The sequence below is a fragment of the Gouania willdenowi genome, chromosome 12, assembly GCF_900634775.1.
Source record: "Gouania willdenowi chromosome 12, fGouWil2.1, whole genome shotgun sequence".
Taxonomy (NCBI): Eukaryota; Metazoa; Chordata; class Actinopteri; order Blenniiformes; family Gobiesocidae; genus Gouania; species Gouania willdenowi.
The window spans coordinates 23,771,712-23,799,369 of NC_041055.1; the positions used below are offsets into that span (position 1 = coordinate 23,771,712).

A 27,658-nucleotide genomic window follows, 5' to 3' on the forward strand; every position below is an offset into this window, starting at 1 on the left:
TTTACAAACTCATTAAAAACATCAGGGACCCTGAACGCATCTTGGTAACACGTTAATTTAAAATACCATGACTCTGCCAATATTTGCTAAACTGTATCAATATCAATATCAGTTTCTATTTGTTTTATCATACCACGTCTTTTTCATTTACCTAAAAGTGAAACAAAGAGAACAAGGGGAAAACATTTATGTTTTGCTTCTTTTACGCATACTTTGAAAGGGACTTTACTATTACTTGTACTCTTGATACGTAAGTATGTTTTTTCATGAGATACTTTTGATACTTAAAGGAGCATAGGGCGGGATCTAAAAATCAGACTCCATAGTGACACCACGGGGGTTTGTGTAACTGCAGCCATCAGACAAGCCTCCGTGGGGGCGCGCATCAACTGTTTGTTTATCACCGGAGCACAGCTGATACTGTGATCACCTATTAGCATTAAAAGACGTAAAATTAATGTTTATTTTTTCACAAATCCTGCCCTATGCTCCTTTAAGAAAATTTTATGTGATATGTTTTAAAGCTTATACTAAATTTATTTTCTAATGGCTGACTTTCACTTTTATTGTTTTTATTGTTATTGTATTTGTACTTAATTTAGTTAATTTTTTTTCAGGTATTTTATACACCTCTATTTATTGGTATGTTAACAATATATTATTTTTATGTTAGAAATCAATCAGTAGCTGCCGCTAATATCACAATATTATTTGGAAGTATTGAAGGCATTCACTTGCATGTAAATACCTTGTACTGCAGGCTTCTCCTTCTCCTCCTCTTGCTCCTGCTCTTCCTTCACCACTTCTTCTCCTTCTTCCTCCTCCTCTTCTTCATCTTCACCATCTTCAATATCCTCTTTGATGTCATCTTCCAACTCTTCCTCATCGTCTTTCAGCATGTTCTCCATAATTTCCATGGCCCCATAGTCGTCCTCGTCCTCCTCCTCATCCAGAACCACTTTTTCGCCTCTAACCATGTCCACAAAGTCTCCATCTTCCTCTTCTTCATCTTCATCTTCCTCCAAGCTGCTCCCCTGCTCAGTCATCATCTTCAGCTGGTCCAGGTTGACCCGACCCATCAACTCGAAATTTCGAATAACCTGAAATTAAACGTGAGCTACCTTCATTCAGGGATAATGTTCCTAATATTTAGTTAATTTTCTGTTACAGTTTCTGTTGTTGGAAAGTTTTTGTTTATTAATATGTGCTACAGATTTACAACTTTTACCAAAATATTGCCCCAAAACTGAAGAAACCTTTGTACATTTAAAACTATTGCAAATTCTGAAGTCTATCCTTTTTTTTTTTTTTTTTTTTTTTAACTGTTAATACGTATTTAACCTATTTCCTCCCACAATTTCTTGCTCAATTGACACCAAACTTGGGACAGCACTTCTCCAGACTGTCCTACACAAACAATTTTTCATTTATCAAAAATGTAATCTACAGTGCATCGAAATGTTTGAATATCAGAATTTAAGATATCTCATGCTAACAATTTTTTTACATTTTTAAACATCAGTTTTTCCACTTATGGGGCCAATAAATCCCTGGATTTTTGTCTAATTAACAAAGAAAAACACTAACAGCTGCTGTGTTGCTTTGCCTTAAATTGTCTGGCCCCGACCATTGCTGCGCAGTAGCTATAATTGTTATTTTCTTTTGTCTACAGCAGTTTAAAACACAGTTTGACAATCCATGTATCAGGATCTCAATAAAAAACTGTAATATCTATATTTCAAAATGCTGAGGCTGTAGGTTTAGGTAGAAAAAAAAGTGTCAGTTGCTATTAATAGCATTTTTTTCCACTTGTCCCAATAAGATATTAGCATGCCTAAATGCAAATTAGCTCTAAACCAGTGGTTCCCAACCTTTTTTGTCCCGAGTACCCCTCTAAGTTTTTGTCAAATCATGTGTACCCCCTTTCCTTATCAAAAGTACCCCTCCATAATGTTATATGCTGCTGTATTTGTTTGCTTAATTCACATGCTCAAATTAATAAATTTATTTCAAAAAAACAATGCAACTTTCTTGTGATTTCTTCACCCGTAAGTAACAAACGTCTCCTAAAATATAGCAAACTAATTAAAGTCTCCTATTGTCAGAAGTGTGATTAAATGGATATATAAAATAAAAGACAGTATTTTATTGAGCAATAGTACTGTTATTTAGTGGTAATATAATTTGTCCAAAAAATAGTCTAAAAAGGAACTAGGAATGTTTCCCTATTATTTTAAAATGAATTGATAAATGTTTTTGAGTACCCCCTGAATAGTGCTCCACTACCCCTAGGGGTACGTGTGACTATAACGACAGATCTTATAATGCAATCACACTTTTATTAGGACATCATTTGCAGGCCTAGAATCGTAATTGTAAAAATGAACTATGTAACAGACTGTATAAAGCTCACATAGAGACTCCTACTGACCTTGTGCTCCAGCCGTAGATGCTCCTCCAGCTGACACCGTTGACTGCTGTCGTAGTAGCAGAGCTGGCACTGGTAGGGCTTGACCTCGTCATGCTTCTGCAGATGCAGCTGCAGGGTTTGGTCACTGGAGCACGTGAAGGTGCACTTGTGGCAACGAAACACCAGGCCTTGAAGGTGGCGTGACAATTTGGAGCGGCTGATCTCGAGTGGAGCCACACGCTCCTCTAGAGAATGAAGAGGAAATTATTACGAAAAAAAGAAAGAAGGGGAAAGAAAAGAAGTGGAAGCTCGTACAAACAATAGACGAGTGAGAAAAAGCACAATAACAGATATAACTATTTACTATCAACTGTAAAACATGCAGGATAGGACCCCTGTAGTCCAGATTTGGGCCCACACTGGAGGATAAAAAGTACACGTGCGCTATATAAAATCCAATGCATTATTATTATCATTATTATTACTTTTGGAACTTATGCCATCTTCTATTAAAAAAATAAATAAAGTTCTTAATCTTTTTTTTTTTTTTTTTTTAAATAAAAACAATCTCACAGTCACGTACAACCTTTTTCGGGTCATGACACCATTTTTAAATCACAAATTTCTGACGACCCCAAAGACTTTTTTTTCTCTAAATGTAGATTTTTGATCATATTTGTTATACTGTGTTATAAATACAGAGTAGACAGGATTAATGCACAAAGTGACAATATTATGTATTTTTATACTGCATTTTATTTAAACCAAATTTATATTTGAGAAAGTGACAGTATAAAATACAGTCGTTTGAGATTGTGTGTGGTGTTTTATTTTAAAAAAGAATCATTAGTATTCAAGCTCTTTTGAGCTTTCTGCCTCTTCCTGCACGTATGTCTATGTTGGTGATATTATGTACTGGTTTTATTTAATTACGCAAACTAGATAAATACCTTATTTCATTTAATTATTACTAGACATTTCAGGCAACCCTATTTTATTTCCAGATGACCCCACATGGGGTCACGACACCAAGGTTGAAAAACCGTGTTCTCGTACATTACTGTATATCTGGTTTTTGAAAACACTATGAATTATTAGAAATATTTCAATTGTTTAAATCAAATTTTGGTAAACCAAAGTCAATAAGTTGCTTTTAATTTAAGTCAGGCATTTTGGTAGATGAATTAAAAAAAAAAAAAAAAACTCTAAATGGGCTACTAGTATGTTTACTGTATGTAAATACAGAATGCATCATAAGCTTTCGTACAAAAAACAAAACAAACAAAAATATTGCATCCTGAAAGTACAATTTGAAGACCTATTTCATTATGTACCTCTATGAAAAACGATGTGGTCGATCATGCTGCCCTTGTGTTTGGTGTGGTAAAGGCAAAGCGGGCAGCGCAGGTCCTTAGAGAAGTCCTCCTGTGTGATGTTGTTGTGACCTGCCTCCACATGCATGGTGAAATTATGCCTAAAAAACACAAACGCATCCTCATTGATCTATCATACGTCACAAACTGACACTATCCTCAAGTAATAATAACAAAGGGAAGAGTCATCTTGGCAAACCTGTAGCAGGTGAAAAATGAACAGTCTTTGCACTTGAAGAGTTTCTTGCCCCCGTGGCGGTCCCTGTAGTGCCGGCGTAGACTCTGCATGTAGCCTGAGCTAAACTCGCAGAACTCACAGGTGAGCATGATGTCAGGACGATTCTCAGCCACTGTTGAGCCACCGGGTGTTGAGCTGGAAGACGTCTGACTGTGGGAAGCCAGCTGATAATGGCTGAGCTGCTCACGAACATCTGCAGGCTCCAGGTACGAAGAATCTGAAACAAAATAAATAAGAAAGGACAAGAAAGTTTAGAATAGAAGCTGTTTTAATGCTATGAGAATTTGTATTCATGGAATGCTTGTTTTTTTTTTTAAATTTTATTTAATTTTGATTTATTTTTCTATCCTACTTTCTGTTCTGTATTGTCTTCTTTTTTTAAAATAATATGTTAAGGTTTCATTTATTCAGACAACTTTTTTTTCCCAGGAATTTTACTTTGAAATTTACTTTGATCTCCAGACATGTTTCAACTGCCAGTGTTCCTCAGAGGCATCCAGGGTTGGGGTCAATTACATTTCTCGGTTACAATTACGTTTCCAATTACCCATGTTCCATTACAATTCAATAACAATAACAGTGACCAGCATTTTTTTAAATTACAATTATTTTTTCATCCACAGAAAGTCAATTACAATTACATTCTCAATTACTAAAGTTCAATTACAATTAATCATAATTACTGAAATAAACAACCTAATAAAAGTTAACCGTCGTCTTGTCTTAGCTTTCTGTTAGCATCTCTTAAGATGACGGGTCCTAGATCAGCTGTAAAATACAATAAAAGACTTTATCTATCATCTAATTTTTTTTCCTATCGATTGATTACCTTGTTAGGCTTCCTAATCAATGAAAATATGGGTTTTAATATTTTTGGTGTGGGCATCTGGGCCTTTTTTGTTTCAGTATACCCCTTTATTTACTATTTTTTTATTATGGTAAAATGTGGGAAAGATTAATATTAAACATATTTCAATAATTGTTAACAAACTGCCACATGGTTCCCCAGTTTAGCGGCAAACATAATTGACAATTTCTATATAATTTTAATGTCAATTACGATTACAAAGTCAATTATCTGAACTCAATTACAATTTAATTATGATTAAGACAGCAATAGATTTTTAAAATTACAATTAACTTTTTAACTACGCCATAATTGTAATTTATTATCAATTACGCGATTACAATTATAATTGACCCCAACCCTGGAGGCATCTACTGACCGCTTTGATGTGTGCTTATGAGTTTTTTCTGGACGTGGTCAACCTGAGAGTTGTTTCCTTCTGTCCCAACTATTTTTTACGTTGTCCCAGTCCATGACGTGTCCAGAAAGAACTCTCAAGGACACGTCAAAGCGATCAGTAGATACCTCTGAGGAAGACTGACAGTTGGCAGCCAAAAAATGTCAGGAGATCAAAGTACATTTCCTGAAAAAAGTTGTCTGAACAAATGAAACCTTACCATAGCGTCTTTGGTTTTAAAGACTGTGCGCAAGTCAAACCATATTTAGCCTCTTCACAGGTAAACGTAACATGAATAATATTGCATGTGTGTTTATCCTGAACTGAAGTGCAGATCAGTGCAGGATACACGCTGACAAGGTGCTGCGCTCATAGAATCATTGACGACACACACGATGCGTAGTAGAGAAGATGGATGGTAACGTCAGGTTGGATGTGCAGGGTTAACATAAGTATTGTGAGGTGTTGAAACCATCATAAAGTGACTATCAGGTGCAAAAGAAGACAATCAACATTCCCCACATTGTTGCACGGACTCCAATCAGCTCCAACTGTTGACAACAAGGCACGATCGCTACATTGATCAATTCTGAACCGACTGACCTCAGACCTTCAGCTGAAACTCTGACTAATCACATTAAACCACTTTGGACATTTCACATTAGTTGTTTCTTCACCTTAAAAGACTTAGTGGATCTTGGATTAATCCAATTGGTGCTTCTACATACTTCATGGGAACAAAAACAACAACTCTGGTCTTGTTTTTATTGGCTACAACTAGACATACGTTGTAAAAACTCTGATGATGGTTCCCTCACCTGACGTGTTACGGTCACACCCACTAACTGAGTGACTGGAATGAACAAAATAACAAAGACAGCAGTTTATTCATTGACGATTTATCCGTGATGGTTGGGGTTTTCCCGCAATTCTGACATCAGTTTACGTTGACATATTAAATGCAAACTTCTATCAGTTTAGACTAGAGTACCAACTGAATGCGACCCTGAAGTGTTTACAGACGTAAATATACAGGCATCTCATCGAGCACTAAAGAGATACAGTTTTTTTTTTATTTTTGCGGTGTAATGGCTGCGTTTGGATACATAGTCATGTTTAACAGTGCAGCAATATTAGAAATCTATTATCTAGTTATATGTTCATATGTCGACAAAGATGGAGTTTTATTGCAGATACTTGCAATAAAGACTTTATTCTTATCAGTTTGTTAGGCTGAAGTACAAAAATACCACAAAACGAAAAGCCAACTATGCATGTTTTGCCTTTTCTTTAAGTAAGTAAGTACATTTTATTTGTAAAGTGCTTTTCACAGGTAAAGATCCCAAAGTGTTGTACAAACATTTCAGTTACATCCCGTCCAAAGACAATCATGGGAGGACAAGAACGGAAGAAACTGTGGGTCGCCATGGGCATGGGCGGCGCCTTATACTTAGAAGAAAATAGGAAAACAACAGAAGGATAGGTGAGGGGGGAAAGGCAGGTTTTAAACTGAATTGTGGAGGTCAGTGTAAAACTAGAAAAAAAACCTCCTCAGCAGGGAGTGATAAGGAGGAAAGTAAGCTAGTGACTAGTCTAGTCTGAAACATGATCGGGATTAGATTCTAGAAACATGGTTGAACTACTTCCTGTCAGACAATCTTGTGTGCTTCATCATCCCCATGAGCAAATCCAAAACATCAACGTCATTGTGTTAAAGCTTTTGAAACAACTTTTGCGATATGGGGTGACAACGCAGTATTTTCATCATATTTGTAGTTTGCAGAAACCTTTAGCAATTTCTCTCCATTAGAAAACTGAACAAATGCTCATTTTTATCCCAGTTAAACTTAAAAGCAGTGTTTATTTTTATATAGATTTAGTCATAGTCATTTTTTACTAAAATCCAACTTAGTTTTAGTCAAAAAATGACATTAAGACTTTAGTCGACTAAATCTGTTACAGATATAAGGGACAAAAAAATAGTTTGTGTAAGTTTATGCATTTAAAAAAAGATTGAATTACCATTAATCAACCTGATATGGGATGATATTACGATAATGTGTGTAAATACACACTGGTAGATTTTATGTGATCAATGCATGAGACCATATGAACAGTTTACTTCCTATTGGATCACTTACAGGCATGCCCCGCCTTCTTCACAACAAACATAGTTTTGATTGGATACCTTTAAAAAAAAAAAAAAAAGAAATGTAGTTCTGAATGAATTTTGTCCAATTTGAACAATATAGTTTTGTTTTTTTTGGCTAACATAAATATTATTTATTTTGATAGAGTTTTCGTTCACGTGTATTTTTTTTTTATTTTTGAAAAAAATATAGTCAACGAAAACTATGACGAGTCAAAAGAATTAACACTGCTTAAAAAATAGAAAGTGTCTATTCGTACGGTTGCCGTATGGACGACCCCCGGTGCTATTGGTACGTTTACCAAAGTTCACGTACGTAGCGTCTTAGGGTTAGGTTTAGGTTTAGGTCATAACCCTCTATCGCAACAATTTTTAGGGTTAGGGTTAGGTTTAGGCTTAGTCACGTGACCTAAACTGGCCAATGAGGGGCGCTGAGTATGGATAGAATGTTGGTATATTGATACGGCAACCGCACGGATAGCCACTACGTAAAAAATATGCTAAAATCTGATGACTCAGCTTTTAAAAGAAAAAAATAATCAACCCAACGTGCCCATTTTCCACCTCCAACCTTGTCATGTTCACAAGTGACGACACTCTTTGTATTTGGATGTGTGCATGAGAAGAGTTTTCCCTTTACACAGACTGATGGATAAATCCAACGATACATTAATCATCAAACGCTCTCTAAGGCTGCGTAGCACACACATCATTTTTAATAAAAGGCCATCATCGGAGAGCATTTAACTCATGTCTCTCTCGGGGTAAGGGAAGTTCAGATGTGCTTACATTAAACAGCTTCCTGCCGTCCGCGCGCACACTCCAGCGTAAGCCTGACAGTTATCATTTGTCCCACTCTCCTTTCTCATCCCCCAACTTTCAGGAGTCTATGATATCAGTGAGAAAGCATCATATTCTCGTCCTACTTTGAGGCTCCAACGCATCAATAAATAAACCACAGTGACACTAATAGAATATCTATCCATCCATGTGAAAAATGCTTCATTCAGCACACGGAGGACAGAAGGGAGGCGGAAAAAATCTCATTTAAAACTAAACTTTAGACGATTCTTAAGATGCAATTTCTGGCTTTTGTTGGAGGGAGAGAGAGGAATGCATATGAATCAAAGAGTGAAACAGTTGATTCATGCTTTTAATATCTACTCTGTGCAGAAGGGATCAGACAGCAGAAAGAGAGCAGGCCATGTGTCTCATTCAGATGTGTTGATTGACCAAAGTGTCTAAAATAATTTTTAAAAGGAGGGTCGATCCTATGGAAGACCAAACCGGCCACAATTAAGAATAAATGAATAACCAAATAAATGTTAAAAAAAATAACAAAAAATAAAATTGAAAATGAAATAAAAATAAACAAATATAAACGTCAAAAATACAAATAAACAAATATTGTTGAAAAATAAAGATAGATTCATAAATAAAAGTGGAAATAGAAAATAAAGTACAAATATAATTTTTTTTTAACTTTTATTCATTTAATCATTTATTTTATCCATACATAAAATATTTTTTTTTATTTTTGTTTTGTTTTTAATTTTTACTTTTAGGACACTCCCTTCATTTAACATACATATTTTGTTGCAACCCAAATCTGCCAAAAAATAAATAAAAAAAATTAATAAAATAATAAAAGTAAAAATAAAAACAAACAAAACAGAAGTAAAAATTATTTTATATGTATAAAAAATACATGATATTAATAAAAGTTAAAAAAAAATAAAATATTTCCACTTTTATTTATCAATCCATATTTGATTTTTAGACTGTTTTTTTTATTTTTGCATTCATTTAGTTAATGTTGTACTTATATTCTAACTTTTGTGTTTTTTCCCCGCTGATATTTATTTATTTGTATTTAATTTTCAGTTTTCATTTTAATATCACTAATTTCTGGCGACCCGAAACAAATACAGAGTAGTTAGGATTAGTGCAAAAAGTGACAAGATGTACGTGTCAGCTCAGATATTTTATGCTGCATTTTAATTATTTTTCTTTTTCTCTTTTTTTTAAACTACATTTTATTTGAACTAGATTTACATTTTAGGAAGTGAAAGTTTTGTGTTTTAATTTGAAAAAGAATACAAATTTAAAATTGTATAACATATTTTTAATCAGTAATTGTTTGTTTTTTTGGCCACCCCAGATGGGGTTACAACCCCGCAGTTTAAAAAGACTGCTCTAGATACAGAAATGTAGACTCTACATTCTTACACAGCTTTACAGCAGCTTCATTTGGTAAAGATGACGCAGATAAAGCTGCAGTGTGTAGCATTTAGCTGCTAAGCAAGCTAGCCTGTGTTTCGAAGTGCACTCTTTTCTTTTGTGTGTGATCTTTCCAGCTATTGTCCTCATGCTTCCAGGTTCCTCTGATCAGTGCGGGTGTGGCCCCGAGTCCTGCTTTCTTCTCCTTCCTGCTGGTTTGGTGATGCCCCGCCCACATGAGCTTCTGTGTGCCCCACCCACTTGAGCTTCTGTGTGCTCTTCAGTGGTTTCCCTCCAGTGATTGCATCTACACACTTTTGCTACTGCTGGTTGTCACATTGTTAGTCCTGTTTAGAGTGGGGTGAGCCGTTATGCCTGTTTTTGTTTGTTGTTTCTTGTACGGGACAATGTCCTGGCTAGCCTACCTTAATATGCTGTTTATTGATTAATTAATTATGCTCTGTAATTAATTGATCTAATTAATCTTTTTTTTTAAATCTCAGAATCAGTAATCAGAAACTGTATTTATCCCCGAGGGGTAATTAGAAAGGCCAAGAGTGGCATATACTGTACATAGTGTTTATGTTTTTACTAGTGAAAGTGGACATTGTGCTTATGCCTTGTATTATTTAATTCTATTGTATTTTTTCTTCCTTTATTTAATTATTGTTCGATACTGTTATATTTCCTGTTTCTTATTTCCTACATAGTGTTTATGCCTTGTATTATTTAATTCTATTGTAGTTTTTCTTCCTTTATTTAAATATTGTTTGATGCTGTTATTTCCTGTTTCCCTGTTTTTTGGAGCTGCTGCAACATCTAAATTTCCCCCATTGGGGGATCAATAAAGTTTCATCGAATCTGATATTAAAAACAATATAATATTTATAATAATTATACACACATGCAGAAAACAAGGAGGTTGTAAGGTAAACTGAATAACAAGGTGCAAATGAATGATAAGGTGCCAAATGCTTATGTATAAGTTAAAAATATTAAAATTAAAAATAATAATGAATGCAAATAAAAGTATATATAAATATATATACTGTACACATGTAAACAGATTTATTTATTTTTTCTTACCTAAAAATTGCTTTAAAAAAGCCCTCAACTTGATGTATTTTAATTTCAATTACATTATTGTGGCAGATCAAATGGATTGATATATAACAAAGTGGCTTTATAAAGGGCTGCGGCAACCTTTAGTTTGACCAGGGTTGGGGTCAATTATAATTGTAATCACGCAATTGATAATTCACTACAACTATGATGTAATTATAATTGCAATCATAATTGAAAAAAAAATATGTTGCTGTTGTAATCGTAATTAAGTTCATAAAATTGACTAATTGTAATTGATATGGGAATTCTACAAAAACTGCCATTTACTATGTAGTTAAACAGAAAAACTGGGAACCATGTTATAGTTCTATGGCTTACACCTACTTTGGTAACATTTCTTAAAATATGTTTCATTTCAAGTTTATCTGTTGAGGATTATTTTACCATATAAAAAAAATCGAGGGATATACAGACACAAGAAAGGCTCAGAAGTACACACCAAAAATTCTGATACCAATATTTTCATTGATTAGGAAGGCTAACAAGGGAACCAAGAGATGAAAAAAAAATTAGATGATTGATCATATTTTTAGTGTATTTTACAGCTTATTTAAGACATGGGTCAAAACTGACCAAAATTTTTATTAAAGGCTCAGTAATTGTGATTAACTGTAATTGAACTTTAGTAATTGAGTTATAACTGTAACTGGAAAAAAGAAATATTGTCAAAGTAATCGTAATTGAGTTGTAATTGAACGTGATTAATTGAAAACGTAATTGTAATTTAAAAAATGTAATTAACCCCAACCCTGGTTTTGACCATTAGGGATGAATATTGATGTGTAATTTTGCCAATCTCCAAATAATAGAAAATTATTACAATTTGCACATAACTGGGATTTTGTTTTCCATCCGGTGTTTTTCTAAACCAAAATCAACATCTTGTATTGTAGTCTTTTTTTTAAGTGCATTATTTTTAGGGGTGTCCCGATCCGATATTGATATCGGATATTGGTCCGATATCAGCCTGAAAACAAATATCGGACTCAAATTTCCAAATGTTTTTTCTTTTTTTTATACCCCCAATTCATTTTTTTTAAAATTTATTTTATTCAATTGTAAAATGCTGTAGATATTATGTTGAAGGTTAAAATGAATGTAACCAATTGCTTAATAATAAATGGGTCAGTTTTTCCTCATACCTACTGTTGCTGACTATTGTTCTCTGAGTAACATCACTTTTTATTTATTTTATTTATTTTTTTAAAAATTCCACACTACAAAATAGGTAATTATTATTTTCTTAATTTAAGAAAATAAATAAATAAAAAATGATAAAAGTATGTATGATTCATGCTGATATCGGATCAATATCGTTATCGGCCGATACGCAAGGCTGCAATATCGGTATCATATCGGAAATGAAAAAGTTGTACCGGGACATCCATAATAATATTTCTGTAATTAATAGATCGTAATTAACGCGTTAAAGTCCAAGCCCTACTTTTACTATAGCATGTTAGCTGAAGGTAAAACAAAAAAATGGATTTCTTGGATGGATGATGTGCAGGGGCTCCGGACACTAAGTAAAAATCACAGCTATTAAGTGGCTATCAAAGTAGCGTTATTACAGAACACACACACACACACACACACACAGAGTGAAAAATGCTACCACCACCCCCCGTCTACATCTCAAACATTCCACTGAAGGTAGCTCGTTGGCCACAGTGAGACACTAAATGTCAACTCTGTTCTTCCTCAATGCTTCATTTGTCCCGGTGGGGCACAGCTGAGCTGACAGTGGTGGATGATGGTGCAATGAGGAATGCTGCCGTGCATGAGCTGAAGGGAAGATTCCACAGCTCCAGCAGCAAGGTGACAGCTGCTTCCAAGAAGTGAGCTAAAGCTGCCGCCCAAAGCTCCAAAAAAAACCACCAAGAATGTGACGCCAAATTATAGCAACAAGGCTTATGTCTACTACAGTATAGGGGTTCTCAAAAGTACCCCCTTTGTCCAATTACAACATTTTACTCAAAATTCTGTGAAAAAACAACTATGGAGCAAAATGATGGAATGAATGAGTGATAAAGAATCTCATTTTGTAATTAAGTGGAATAAAACAGTATTTAGGCTTAGATTTATTTCTACATTTTTCTAATCATCATTTTGTGTGTTTCAGGTGTCTGTTCTTTTTATTATTCAGTATATTTTTCTCTTACTTTGTATGTGTTTGTTGTCATTTGTGTGTGGTATTATGTGAATTATTATTTCTCAGTGTGCGTGTTTTTGGTGTCTTTGGGTGTTTCTTATGTCGTTTTGTATGTTTCCCTGTTATTTTTGTGTTTTCCTCTCATTTCGTCTTTGTTGTGGTTTTGTGTATTGCAGGTAATATTATGTATTTTTCTATCTTATTACAGTATGTGTGTCTTTTTGGTTCACTTTTGTGTATTTTGCTGTTGTTTGTCTGTTTTTTTTTAATTATTCAGTACATTTTTCTCTTATTTTGTGTATTTTTGTTGTCATTTGTGTGTGGTATTATGTGAATTTTTATTTCTCAGCGTGCGTGTTTTTGGTGTCGTTTGGTTGTTTCTTACAGTATGTCGTTTTGTATGTTTCTCTGTTATTTTTGTGTATTTTTGTCTCATTTAGTGTGTCTTGTTGTTGTTGTTGTGTGTGGTGCTAGCAATATGTATTTTTCTATCTTATTATGTCTGTCTTTTTGGTTTACTTTTGTGTATTTTGTTGTTGTTTGTCAGTTCTTTTTATTATTCTGTATATTTTTCTCTTACTTCGTGTGTTTTTGTTGTCATTTTGGGAGTTCCTGGTAATATTTTGTATGATTATCAGTTTTAACTAAAGATAAACATTATAAAATCCCATATTTTTAATGCTTTTATTTGTTAATTTTCCTCTCTCCCTGTAGTGCCATCGCGTACGCCTAGGGTTAGTACCTCCATTTGAGAAATACTGGTTTACTAGATACATTTTGTGATCATGAATATAACATCAACACTCAAGATGAGACAATCTTTAATTCATTTAAATAATGTAATTATTTCGAGATGTTAAAGTGAAGACTTAAAGTAAACTCATTTTCACTCAGGGGCAAAATACTGAGTAGTTTGATATCTAGTGGGTCGCAGATTTTAGGGTGCGTTTCCACATTACTGCGCCCCAGTTTTCACTTCCACGTGTAAATGATATCTCCATCCATGCAATAAATGACAGATTGGATTCCCTGCAGGATCTTCAATTCTAAATTCCTTGATTTTGAGACCAATTTTTGTGTACGTTTCTAAATTTATTTATCCATCTGTGTCAAAGGTTAAAGCTACGTGCAGTGAAATATGTATTTATTCTAAGACAGCAATGCATGCTTTATTCTTGCAAAAAGTAAAATAATGCATTTTTTATACTGCGCAGTTGTGAACATATTTTGTGCAATCTTTAGGGGAATTTTGTGGAATTGTTTGTGAGGAAGTTCAAAGATTTTTTAAAGAAAAAATAGGGCACAGTAAAACTGTGAGATCCACAAGTGAAGTTTTTGGTAATTTACACAATGAGAAATGTTTTCTCTGTCAATTTTACTTTCTCCTGCGGTCCCAATTGGATGCACTAAAGCAGTCATTCTCAACTGGTGGGTCGGGACCCAAAAGTGGGTCGCGGACTAGTGCTAGGTGGGTCGCGGACAGCTGGTCAAAAATAAATAAAAAAAAATTAATGTCTCTCATGTTGGACTTGTCTTTTATTTTGAAAGAAACTTTGCTGTGAAACGCATGTTATACTCAAAAATATATAGATTTATGTTTTTAAAAAAGATTATGTATGTGTGTTTTCAACAGCTATTTTTGAAAAACAAAACTTGTCTGAAGAATTCTAAAATAAAAAAAAAAAAAAGAAAAGTGGGTCGCGAATTAATTCCCGTCGCAAAATGTGGGTCCCAGGGTGAAACCAGTTGAGAGCAAAAGGGCTGGTTTCGTCCCCTGGACCTTGACTTTGACACTAAAGTGTCAGGTCAAGCTAATAACATTTAAAGAAATCCAGTCTGTATTTTGGGCCGTGTTGCCAGATACAACGTGCTATTTCCTGCTCATTCTGTTTTTGATTTCCCAATGGAGAACTAAACTACCAATCTGGCAATGCTACTGTACAGGTTTGTCCTGTTTATGTATTGGTAAGCATGTAGCTGCTCCTGTGTAATAAAAACAGTTTTCTGAATATGTTTTTGTAGAAAATGACTAAAAGAACTAGTGTACATAATGTCCTACCATCAGGGGGGGAGGACGGTTGCTCTGTGTTAGAGGTCAGTCTGGAGGAGGGCTTGAGGGTGGGATGAGCAGCCTGGGTAGCAGCTCGGAGCTTGGAGAGAGTCAGAACCTCGCTGTGGTCGCTCAGTGAGTGCTCCTTCAGCTGGCTGATGGTCATGGAAGTAAAGGGACATGACAAGCACTTGTACATGTGCTGCTCACCTGAGGGGACAATAAGTTAGTATTTAGTAAGATTTACAAAGGACACAAGATAAATATTTTTAAGAGTATTTGTATGACTGCATTAATGTTTTTGAATATTTGTATGTCTATACAGTTTTACATCAACCTGCCAAGGGACTAGAGATGAAAATTCTCACATAGTTACTTAAATTTTCATGAATGTTTATTGTCTCTCTTATAAATAAATACATATTACCAGCGCATTTTATTTGATTGTTTTAAATATAAATACATAAATCTGTTATTTTGTTTCACTTTATTGTTTTTTGCTTCTTAATGTCGATTCATCTGTTTCACTTTTAACAGTATGAATCTTGTTTTTTTTCTCTTTTAAAGCACCACAACCTTGATGTATCCCTATAGAAAATAAATAGAATTTCATAGTGTGTAAGTCAGGAGTTTTGCTTTTATTTCTTAAAAACTGCCACATATGGCACAGAAAAACCATCTATACCTTTTTAAACTACCTTTTAACTTATGATTGTTATGTATTTACCTTTGTTGTTATTTGTTTCTTTTTTGAAACTAATGACAGTGTCATTGAGTTTTTTAATAAAGTGTATTATTATTATTATAACGTGTTCAGATTTTGATACATAAGTCAGATGATGAACTAAAAGCGTTACTTAGGTACCAACTCTAAAAAAATCTGCATGCCTAAGACTAATAAATAAAAAGTAATAGTTTATAGTTATTGATATGCCAATTATTGTCTAAAGTAAATGTGCAAAAATGTCCTACAAAGTATCCACGAAAGCAATTCCAATAGTAAGAATTTAAGTACCAAATAAAATACGGTTTTGATCAGTAATTGTGACAATTATTGTCAATGTAAGTTAATGTATGTGCGTGTGTTGCTGTTACCTGTGTGCGCCTTGTGCAGGTGGCTCTTCAAACGACTCACATAGGCCGATTTAAAGGGGCACAGCTTGCACCTGAAGGGCTTGTGGTGCCCGTGGTGGGACTGCACGTGTCTGTCCAGGCTGGAGATAAGAGATAGCAGGTATGAGAATTAATCCAAAGGTAAAACAAAAGGCTGTTCGATGAATACAAATTTGAAAACGGAAAGTACAAAAATGGCAGTTAAAGATAAAAAAAAAAAAAAAAAGCGAGAAAAGAAGCAGAGCACAGGAGAGCTTTCCTCTTCGACATGCACTTTGAAAAGTTCAACAGCACAGTTTTTCCAGCAGCATCTAAAGCACTCAATTGTGTTTGCCTTACAAACAATAGCCTCACATTTCCAACGACTAGAGAACGAGGAGCCCTGGGGTGAACTCTCTACCCCACAATCCCCTGGTGAGAATGAGTGTGTAAGTGCCTGCGGGGACGGTAGCTGTGTTTTTAATGCCAGCCTACTAGGGTGGCATGGGAATGCGGCTTCTTTCTGGGTCACGGCACATACAGTACAGACGGATTACACCTGGGAGCTCAGAGCAAATGAAGACTCTCTCTTTCCATCTCATTCTGTATCTCTGCCACAGATAAAACAAATCACATTGCTGTAATGTTTAGCTTACTCTCCAAGGAGTCTGGAAATCTTGGAGGAGATTGAACATTTAAAGGAATCATGTGGGTGTGAATATAATATGGTGTAAAATGACCTGCTGCTGGATGTGGGAAGTGCTTCTAAATTCTAATTCATCCAATCAACAGATACCTATCATGTGTTACCACCCAAGGTCAAACAATATATGCCTCGAGGCCTTTAGAATCACCAATAAGGGTAACTGGTGTATAGTGAAATGACAAACTGTTGCATCAACGTCAATGTTTGCTGGATAATGCATAATTCAGCACTAGCGAACAGGGAAAAATACATAATGTCGTTGACTGGTTGTTCTCTTAACCTGCTGAAGTTGACATGTATGGAAAGATGTTTGAGCAGAAATTTGACATCAGTGACATCAACCATAGGTAAGCTCTAATTGCGCTCAATTTTGGAGTACATATTTAATTTTGGTTTTCTAGTACACCGGTAGCACGAATGACTAGTAGTGATAGACCGATCATATCGGCCAGCCGACATGATTGGCCGATTTTTGCGTTTTTTACATGCATCGGCATCGGCCGATGCGGGCTGCTGCGGTCGCCGATCCGCATTATTTACAGAGAGCAGAAATATTTTTTATTTCTTGTTCTACATCACCTGTTTTTAATATTTGTAAAAAAATTTTAACTTGTTCTTCATCACCAGTTTTTAATATTTGTTAATTTTTTTTACTTGTTCTACATCACCCGTTTTTAATATTTGTTTTTTTTTTACTTGTTCTACATCACCTGTTTTTAATATTTGTTAATTCTTTTTACTTGTTCTACATCACCTGTTTTTAATATTTGTTAACTCTTTTTACTTGTTCTACATCACCTGTTTTTAATATTTTTTAATTTTTTTTTAACTTGTTCTTGTTCTACATCACCTGTTATTAATATTTGTTAAATGTTCACCTTTGTTAATTGAGGGAGCAAAAGTAGTATTGGCTCCAAATATCGGCTCAAGAATCGGCTAAGGTTGATGGAAAAAAAACTGTATCTGCATCGGCCCTAAAAAAATCCATATCGGTCGATTCCTAGTCACTAGTAAGCATCTTATGCAAATAAGGGAGCAGGGAAATTCAGGCTTACCATTGGCTTTTGAAAGCATTTCAACCAATCATGGTCCTGGATTGAAATGACAATCCCTCCCACTTCATCTACATTAAGTCTACTAGCACAACTAGTGAATCATTTGGCTTCACTAGTAGTATTAATAGAATAAAAACAGTCTACTAGTACTATGAATGAGATATTCTAAGTGTACTAGTGAACAAAAAAAAAACGTTTTTGGTGCATTAGTGTGCGAGTAGACCCTACTAGAAAATCAAAATCATCTTGTCATATAGCTCTACCAGAACATTTACTCAACTTTGATTTACTAGTGCATGAGTGCATTTTGCTAGTGAAGCAAAAAGTGTAGTAGACTAGTAAACTTAACACGTTACTAGTAAAAACTCAAAGCTTTACTATTGCTACAAGTTACACAAAGTTGTCAACTAGTGAAGAATTTAGCTTTATTAGTAAAGTCTACTGGTGAACTAGTCAATCAATCAATCAATCATCAATCAATCAATCTTTATTTGTATAGCGCCAAATCATAACCAATGGTATCTCAAGGCACTTTACAGTAGAGCAGTCTTAAGGACGGACTCTTCATTTTATGGATACACACATATGCATATATACGTATATACACATACATATGTATCCCACACCCAACATGAGTCTGCCAAAACCTTTACTAGTGAAACAATATTTTGTTTACCAATACGACTAGTACACTTAAAATTACAGTAGTTGTACTAGTAGGCTGTTTAGTCTACGAGTAGGCTGCTTAGTCTATGAGTACTTCTAGTAGACCTAATGCATATGAGGTAGGAACCCCTGCTGTAGACTAACTATAGGAGTTGTACGCCAACGAAATGCTTGGCCTGAAAAGTTTGTTCCTCAATGAAATTATGCACAAATGATGCATGCCTAGATATTCTAAAATTTCAATAATCCTGCATAAAATACCTATATTTTATTGAATCTTTTATATTAGCTTAAATGAGTAAAAATAGTCAATAAGAAACATTTTCAGTGAGAAGGTCGAGGGTGTTTTTATGTACAGGGTTCCTACAGCTTCAGTCAAACTAAATTCCAAACTTTTTACTGCCATGTGAAATTAAATTTAAGACAGACTTCACAGTAAACACAATTGGGGGGAAAAAAATGCCACATCAACTACGTAGGGTTAAGGTCAATTTTTCCAGCGTCTAGTGCAGATGTGCGACTGGCGGCCCCCAAAGTGAACACAAAATGACAGTAAAATACACACAAAAACAAAATCACTGTTGTTAGTTATTCTCACTTTTGAAACATTGGTGTAAACACAGGACTGATTCTGTAATTTTTGGCCACTTTACAACAAGTGTATTCTCTTGTTCCTGACTCAGGACAGAGATGGATAACACTGTGTAGGTTCATTAGAAGCTTGATTAGGCAACTGTGCACTTACTTATGTCTGAATGGTGAGACAAACTGGCAGTACTGGCAGCTGTATTTGTCCTCCTTGGTGAACATTGCCATGGCTGAGTGGCTCCTCTCGTGGGACCGTAGTCCCTGCATGGACATGAAGACTCGGTCGCACAGTGCACACGGGTGACCCCTTGTTGCCAGGTTGAGCTGGCCATCCGACACAACTGCCTGGGCAGCTGCCACCAGAGCTGCTGCACTTCCTTCATTGACTTCCGCTTCAGTATCTGAGGTCTCCATGGCAACGCTCACGACTCCAGAAACTGTGGGAAACGGTGGCTCAATTGTTGTAGCTACGTTCCCCTCGAGGCTATCAGCTTCATCCTCTTCCAGGTTGCCATTGGCAAGGCTCTCTGATGGCGGGGTCAGGGGAATCTCACTGGTTTCCAGCTACAAAACAAAGATGAGAAATCTCAGGTGATCAGTGACTTTGGAACAGTAGAAAGACAATCACTGTTTATTTAAGAAAACTGAGTCTGGCACCTGTAGCGTATGATGCTTAACAAAACCGATATGTAGACAGTGTCAAATTTCTAGTTCTGCTACCACAATTTCAATATAGTTTACAGCAAAATTATAACTAAATAAGAGTTATAACCACAGTGTTGCACCAAAGAAAAAGGTACATAGGCCACTTCCGCCTTATTAGCTTTAATTACAGCTAAATTAATTTTCATGACAATGAATTACCTTGAAAAAGCCCCAAACTTATAACTAAGAAACTTAGCCAAATTCATTATTGTTTGAATATGTGAGGGATGCGTTATTGCTGTACATTAACTCACACCCAACCACAAAGGCCAAACTTCTCAAATTTCTCACTTCATCTTTTGGAGCGTAGGCTGCAGTCATTAAAAACTGACAAACAATCTTCATGACGGTTTTATTTCCTTAAGTTGACTTATTCTTCTGAGGCAGGACCTGACCCTGCACTTCGTGGAGCTGTATAAAATACCTGGCATCTACTGGCTGAACTTTGCTCGGATGAACTGTAAGTCATCACTTTATCCAGCTGTCAGAGGGGCAAGTTGCCCCATCCCCAAACTATACATTTAGTTTAGCTGGAAGCGATGGATCAAAGGGTTTCAACACCCAACACCAAACAGTTGGGGGTCTGGTAACCTAATCTGCTGTACCAAAACATTAGGCTACTGAACTGATGTTTTGTAGTCAGACTAGTGTCTGAATAACAAGGTGCTTATTTCAACTGACAGTCTTTTACACACAAGCCAGCCTATACTCTGTACATGCATCAGCATGCAATTGGTCGGCACACTGTTCAAAACTTTATGAAGTTGATGATAAACTTTATGTACTGTCCTAGTGTTTTTCACTCTCAAGGTTCAACTCCTTCAAGCTAAAATATTTGGAGACTGAGAAAACCATTTGGGGCCCTTTAGCACCTAATGTCTACGAATAGTCTAGTTTTACACTCACCCCAAACCCAATAACTTTATGAAGTCTAAACATCTCTAAAGAACCATTTAGTTGGATTATTTGTCTTTGTACTTCCTGAACATCCATCATACCTCTAAACTCTTGGTTCTGACTGGCACATGTTCAAATGTGTGCCTTCATAAAAATATCATAAAAAACGGATATCACCCCTCTATCATGCTCTGTGTTTTTTTCTTGCCTTCCTGTCCACTGACCAGAAGTGGTCGAGGCAGATGGCTTCCATGGCTGAGTCTGGTTTTGCTGGAGGTTTCTTCCTGATAAAAGGAAGTGTTTCCTCTCTGTCAAACCTTGTGCTTGCTCATATTTAATCTAATATAATAACAAGCCAGTCATCATAATTTTGTTCAGTAACTTTGGAGACACTGTTGGGGATACGATTATGGAATTGCTAGTTAGTGAGTGAATATGAAGTGCATTATAAGATAAGTTAGTTGTAGTTTTAACCAATACACGGTATATTATCATTTCATAACAGTAAACCGGAGTTATCTGTTGTTTCAGGGCTCTTGTTGTGAAAGTCTCAAAGCAGACAATGCAGATCTGAGAGTGAATTACCTGAGAGAGTTGAGAAATATATTTGGATCTAACAAATATTTTATAACATACATATTTTATGTATTCATTATAGGAAGTTGTACCCAGAAGTAGGATGTAGCAAGCCCTAAAAAAACGGTGAATGGTGCAAGACTTATTGATGAACCATGCCTCAATATGGGTGAAGTGTTGAATCCTTCTACTAGTTCCCCATACTGGCAGATACTAACATTTTATAGTTTAACATGCCACTGTACAGGAGAGTAGAGAAAAGATTGTCTACCCAAAGGCCTTGGAAGGCAATAAACAAAATGGAGAGATGCCTCTGCTTTTACCAATGTATTGTATAACTCCTAAAATGAACTACTTTGGTCGGATTTATTTGGTGTTACCTAAGCTATTGAGCAACATCAATGCAAGACTAATACCATGACTAATGGTATTTATTTTTTTGTTTGAGGAAATACGTAAAAAAAAAATATTTGGTACTGTTGCCACCTCACATTTAAAGTTTTTCAGAAAAATATAATATTCTTGCATTTCATATTAGCTACAGTAGAGTGACATGAATCAAGCCAGTAATTAAATATTACCCTAAGCTTTTAAGCACTTTATTTAAGCACACATTTTCTCACCTTGACATGACCTTCCTTGGCTTCACCATATTGGACATGTTTTCTCAGATGGTTGCAGATAGCTCGGAGGGATGAATGCATTTCTACACAGAAATTACATCTAAAGCCAACCGGAGCTTTATTGAGGAGACTCTCCTGATCAAAGAATAAAAAAAAACAAAAACAAATTTGATATTTTATTATTTGTTTTTTCAAAGGATTTTCTTTCCCAAAATAAACAAGAACTTGTGTTTTCAAGTGTCAGAAGCCACTATTTTAATGTTTACATTTTCTTTTGTTCATCAGAACAGAGTAAATCTATTATGAACCAAAGCCCAATTTTAGCACACTCAGATAAATAAATAAATCTCAATTCAAGATCAGAAATGTAACAGTGACTGTTCTTTTTTGTTAGATAACAAACTTTAGAAAAAAGAAGTACTGCAACCTCTATGTTCAGAAGAACAGTAAATTGGTTAAAAAAAAGATGTATTTTCAATGTAAATTTTTTAATTTTATATTTTCTTACCTTGTCATGTTTTGTCTCCTGTAGTCCAGGATCTTTCTCTTTGCGAAGAAGCAGATTTTTTTGCTCCAACCTCATTGCCCTCTTCTGAAACTCTTCATTGTGATTCAATAGATGTTGGGCAAGAACAGGAAGATCCAGGAACCTCAGTTCACAATGAGAGCACTGGTATAGTTCAGAATCTTCATTTTCAGGACTAGGTGATACCATAAAATCCCTTATCAAGTCATTGTTGTGGTGGTCACTGTAGTGCAATGAGAGCAGCTCCCTTGTGCTAAAGGACAACCGGAAGCATTTGAGACACTTAAAAGGCAGATATTCAACATCACTGTCCTGATCGGGTTCAAGAGGAACCTCCAGCACTTCTTTTTCATCCTCTGCCAATGCATCGTCGGCATTCTCGGTTTCTTTGGCATAAATAACAGTAAAGTAGCGACCGAGCTTACTAGCATGCTGCTTTTTTGGGAAGACACCAGGGTGGCGTTTAATGTAGTGCGAGACAATACTCTTTCTGCTGAAGGCCTGGAATTCACAGAGAGAACATTTTCTACTTTCTATAGCCAAGCGCAGCTCTTCACTCATTCTTGCACCAGCTTCTTCAGGTGGTGGGGCAGCTGTGATCTTATTCGGTTTGTCACTTAAAGTTTTGGAAGCTGCAAGACAATGGGTATAATAGGCGTCAATATCGTGTCGCTTCTGGTAATGTGCTGCTAGGCCTTTACGTATGGGATTTGTGTATGCGCACAAAGCACATTTAAAGACATTGTTTTTACCCTCTGGCTGGGCACGGACATTGTTGTGCTTGATACGGTAATGGCGTGCAATGCCTTTTCGAGTAGAGCAAAAATATTTGCAGAGCTGACACTTAAATACAGCATGTTTCTCTGACTTATTGATGGGTAACTGAGAGAGGGCAAGGTCCAACTCTCCGACCTCCTGGACTTTTGCTGTGCTTGATAAATTGCTAGCACTGCATTCAGCTACGGGCTCAGTTTCTTTACAGGAAGAAAATTTTGTCAGTGAAGGACAGAACATATCAGATGCCGACTGGTTGTGGTATTTCTCATAATGGATTTTGAGTTTCTCCAATGTCCCATGTGTGTAAGGGCACATTTTGCATCTGTATGCACCGTAGCCTTGCCTTTGGGTTTTAAACTTGTCATCGCCTTCTTGTAGTTCGGATATTTGTTCAATATCCTCTGCAAAGTCTTCTGCAGTGACTTTCACTAATGGGTGCCTTTTTTGGTAATGGGTTAACACACCATGGATGCGGGAGTTTACATAAGGACAGTGACGACATTTATAAACAGAACTGGGGTTAATGTCAGCATCCTGTGCAAAATCTGCAGCTTTTACTTTCATACCTGGGTGCTTCTTGCCGTAGTGTGTGAGTAGGCCATGGAGGCTGTTGTACTCTGACAGACATACAGTGCATTGATAGGTATTATTTGTTATTGACAAGCGTGGGTGGGGTGGAAGTGGACTGCTATCTTGAGGTGGGATAGCGATTATGAGTGCTCCATCATCGTCATCATCAGCTGACTGGCAATTTAGAGGTGCATGTTCTTGAACAACTTTTTGCTGGGTCTTCTCAGCAGTGGCATTTCCTTTGATGATGTCCAAAAGCACAGATTCATCTTCTTTGATTGCCCATGGGTGGACTGCCTGATAGTGACTGGTGATGTCCCATATTGTGCAGGCCTCAAAAGCACAGTCTTTACATTTATAATGTTTAGTTTCCAAATTCCCCCCCTGCTGGGTGGTCTCAGGTCCAGCCCAAAGCTTGCTAGCCATGTATGCGTAGTCAACATTATGTTCAGGGTGACGTCTTTGGTAATGAAGCAACAGGCCATGGGGTTCAGCATGAGAATAAATGCACCACTCGCAATGGTAGCCAGCCTCAAGAATACCATCTTTATAAGCCCAGTGTAGAATAGTCATTGCTGTAGCTTTCACAGTGGGGTGCTCTTTCTTTAGGTGTTTCTTTAGAGCATAGACATAAGGCGAAGTGTAGACACAGTGTCTGCACTTCAGGGCACGTAAAGGTGTGGCATTTTCTGGGTCTGGTTGAGCTGGGATCACAGCAGAAGACACACTACTTGACTGACTCATCTGTGCACGTTCACGTTGACTCCTGACGACCGCAGTGTGACGGCGCACCAAGTCGGCATTAGCCTTGGTTTCCCTGTGCTTTTTCTGGTAGTGAATCAGGACTCCCTTTACTGTACGATTTCCATAATCGCAGTGCTGACAAAAGAACAGCTCCTCTTCAGTTTTCTCACCACTGCCTGGTTTCGGACTTGAGTTATTAGATCCATCGTGCCCGTTATTTTGAAACTGCTTCAAAAAGTGTTTGGGAGTTGCGATTTGTAATTCATCCATAAGTTTCATTAAACCAGGAGTAGGAGGGCCATGTTTGATATATTTTGCTGTCACTTTCACTTCCGGGTGTCTTTTTTGATAATGCACCAACACACCAACAACTGATCTGTTGCTGTACACACAATGCTTACAGTAGAACATTTCTTCATCTGACCCATACGGAACAGCATTTGATTGCTTTCTGGACGAAGACATGGGGGGGCTAAATGACGAGTTAGCAACCGGCTGAGACTGATCCACTGAAATAACCTTCATGGTTTTCTGGATGCGAAAATAGGATGCCTTTTGCTCTGGGTGTTTCTTCTGGTAGTGCACCAGTACTGAGTGCATGTTGGGACTAGCAAATGAACACACGTCACAATCATAGATGACAACATTTCCACCCATAGCTTCTTTAAGAGGTTCTGGTTCAACAATAGCTTCAGGGGACTTGGAAACAGCTTTCAGTACCGGGCTGGTTGAAGATCTTGGCGTGGATGAGGGTGAGTTAAAATTTTTGGGACCGGAGTTCAGAATTTCCCTCAGGGTCTGTGATTCACCTGTTTTTTGGGACTGCTCCACAATATAGCTGGAGAAGATCATTGCGTTGTTGATTTTCACTGTAGGATGCATTCTTTGGTAATGGGGCATGAGGCTCCTGACATTGGGGCTTGTGTATGAACAAAAACGACACATGTACAACAGATGTGGTTGATTAAAGTTCAGCACATTGCTGGCCTCGGGGTGGTGGTCCATGTAGTGTTGGTGCAGATCGTTGTAATTTGTGTACTCAATGTAGCATTCCAAGCAGCGAAAGACTGCACTCTGGTCTTCAGGGTCCAGAATGTACTTAAAACTGAACTTGATGTAAGGATGCATCCTCTGATAGTGTGTGCTGACGCTACGAGCTGATTTGTTGTGGTAATCACAGTGCTTGCAGTAGAAACGTGTAACTCCAGGATCTTCTGAGTACTCAATGTTTTCTTGAATAGAACCATCATTAGCATCAACAGAGACATTTTCACTTTCATCTGAGAGGGTCAGTGATATGGGAATATTTCTAGGTTTTATTTTAGGATTGCTTTTCCGCTTCCCTATTCTGCTTCCCTCATGAGATGCTGCTAATTCCCTTGTAAGATGGTGTGTGCTGTAAGCGAAGACTGAATTTGCTAAATCATAGCTCCCACTATCCTCTGCACTCAAATTTTCGACTACATCTTCATCGTCGACATCATCCAGATTTATGATCGTGTCCTGCTGGCTTTGGCTTATCTTGCTTTGAAGGTTACTAGCAATCTCATCAATTCTAGTCCTCTTTTTAACTGAGGATAAATCCAAAGGCAAGTCATTAATGGACTTTCTGGCTCTTTTCCCTGTTGCGTTGGGCTTTTTGGTGGCTAGTCCCAAAATGGATGTCTGGGTTTTCTGCACAAAGTTTGGAGAAGCTTCCACTTCAGAATCAGGCTGGTCAGTCAGCTGAGGTTCAAAGGTAGTGGAATCTAGGTCATCACAGTAGGAATGCTTATGCTGCTGGTGGACCCTTAAACCTTTCAGAGTGGTGGTGGAAAAGTTGCAGAGTGAGCAGCGATGAGGGTTCTGTGTGTCGTTTGATGTGCTGGTTGTCTTTTTGCCATTGACTTTACAACTTGATCCATTAACTGAGCCAGTCGCTGCATCATTATGAGGCTCTGGACTATCATTTGTAAGGTCCAAAGTGTCTGAATCTGACGACTTGTGTGTCTGTTTGTGCGAGTCTAGTTTTACAGCGGAAGTGCAAACAAATGGACATGCATCACATTTATACACTGTAGCTTTGCCAGAGAGGTGAATGTTCTCAATGTGTCGTGAGATACTGCGTCTGTGCATGGTGAGAAAGGAGCAAAAAGGACACTGGAATCTGTTCATGTACTTTCTAAATGGTACCCCTTTAGTTTCCAGCAACTTGTTGTCTTCGTCCGAAAGTAATTGCTTGGCATCAGCAGATAACGTTCCAGTATAGTTGGGATCATCCATGTCACCTAAGTCTTCCATGTTGTCATCATCGTCTATGCTGCTCCGAGATTCTTCTTCATTCAATAAGTCGATGTCCATCTCTTCTACTTTGGATGCCTTAGATGAAGCAAACCTCTGAGACAACGTCATTTTAGATGATATTGCACTGATCTCAGGAAAATGAACGGATGAGAGCTCAGATAATGACTTTTCCTTGTTTTTTCCAAATGAATCTTCCTTTCCACTAACAACGGCAGAAGTCCCTTTTGAGCCACTGGTACTATGACAGGAAGAGGGAGAGTCTGGTGAATTTGCATTTTCTTCCCCCTCCAGATCTGCATTGCAGGTGACTATCTTAACCTTGTCACTGTGTTCCTTCACCACGTGACTTGTCCAGCTGTCTTTCTGGTCAGTTTCATATTCACACCACTCACAGGCAAACATTCCCTTTGACAGTACATCACTTGAATCAGATTTTCCCTCTGTCTCAGTGTATTCTGGAAGCTTGTCCAGACCTTGTGAAGGAACCTTACTATGATACATTTGTTGGTGTTTAAGTATCCTTGCTTTGCGTGGAGACTTGTATGTGCAATACTGACAGAAATATACTTTTGAATTATCATTGTGCAGTTTAACAGTGTAACTGGGTTGTTTGGCTGCTTGTGTGGAGATACTTGGATCTTCTTCTTCTTCTTCTTCCATGTTATGCATTTTTTTTGTATGATTTCTTAAAAAGGCCTTTGATCTAAAGTAACGGACACAGAACTTGCACTGATGAAATCGCATATTGGTTTCAGCTAACTGCTTTTCAGAAGTTTGGTTGGGACTCCCAGTTGAGTTGGGACCTAAAAAGAAAAGAAAATGGGAGACAAATTGAGAGAAATATTTTACACTAAAAACAGCCAGCTATGGGTATATTTTACAAAATATT

The 27,658-nt window shown here is 36.8% G+C and overlaps 1 protein-coding gene across 5 annotated transcripts in view; it reads right to left on the minus strand.

The window, feature by feature from the left end:
- Window positions 1-27,658, minus strand: part of znf462 (zinc finger protein 462) — a 53,828-nt gene that overhangs the window by 2,774 nt on the left and 23,396 nt on the right. For 4 of the 5 annotated variants that reach the window (XM_028462591.1, XM_028462592.1, XM_028462593.1 and 1 more), the window contains 9 exons: window positions 22,378-27,572; window positions 21,870-22,004; window positions 19,226-19,632; window positions 16,057-16,175; window positions 14,971-15,171; window positions 3,983-4,238; window positions 3,745-3,884; window positions 2,432-2,655; window positions 749-1,100 (listed from right to left, as the gene is read on the minus strand). In XM_028462591.1, the coding sequence (XP_028318392.1) occupies window positions 749-1,100; window positions 2,432-2,655; window positions 3,745-3,884; window positions 3,983-4,238; window positions 14,971-15,171; window positions 16,057-16,175; window positions 19,226-19,632; window positions 21,870-22,004; window positions 22,378-27,572 (7,029 nt within the window). The remainder of the gene's footprint in view (window positions 1-748; window positions 1,101-2,431; window positions 2,656-3,744; window positions 3,885-3,982; window positions 4,239-14,970; window positions 15,172-16,056; window positions 16,176-19,225; window positions 19,633-21,869; window positions 22,005-22,377; window positions 27,573-27,658) is intronic. The other variant, XM_028462594.1, reaches the window with a different exon arrangement.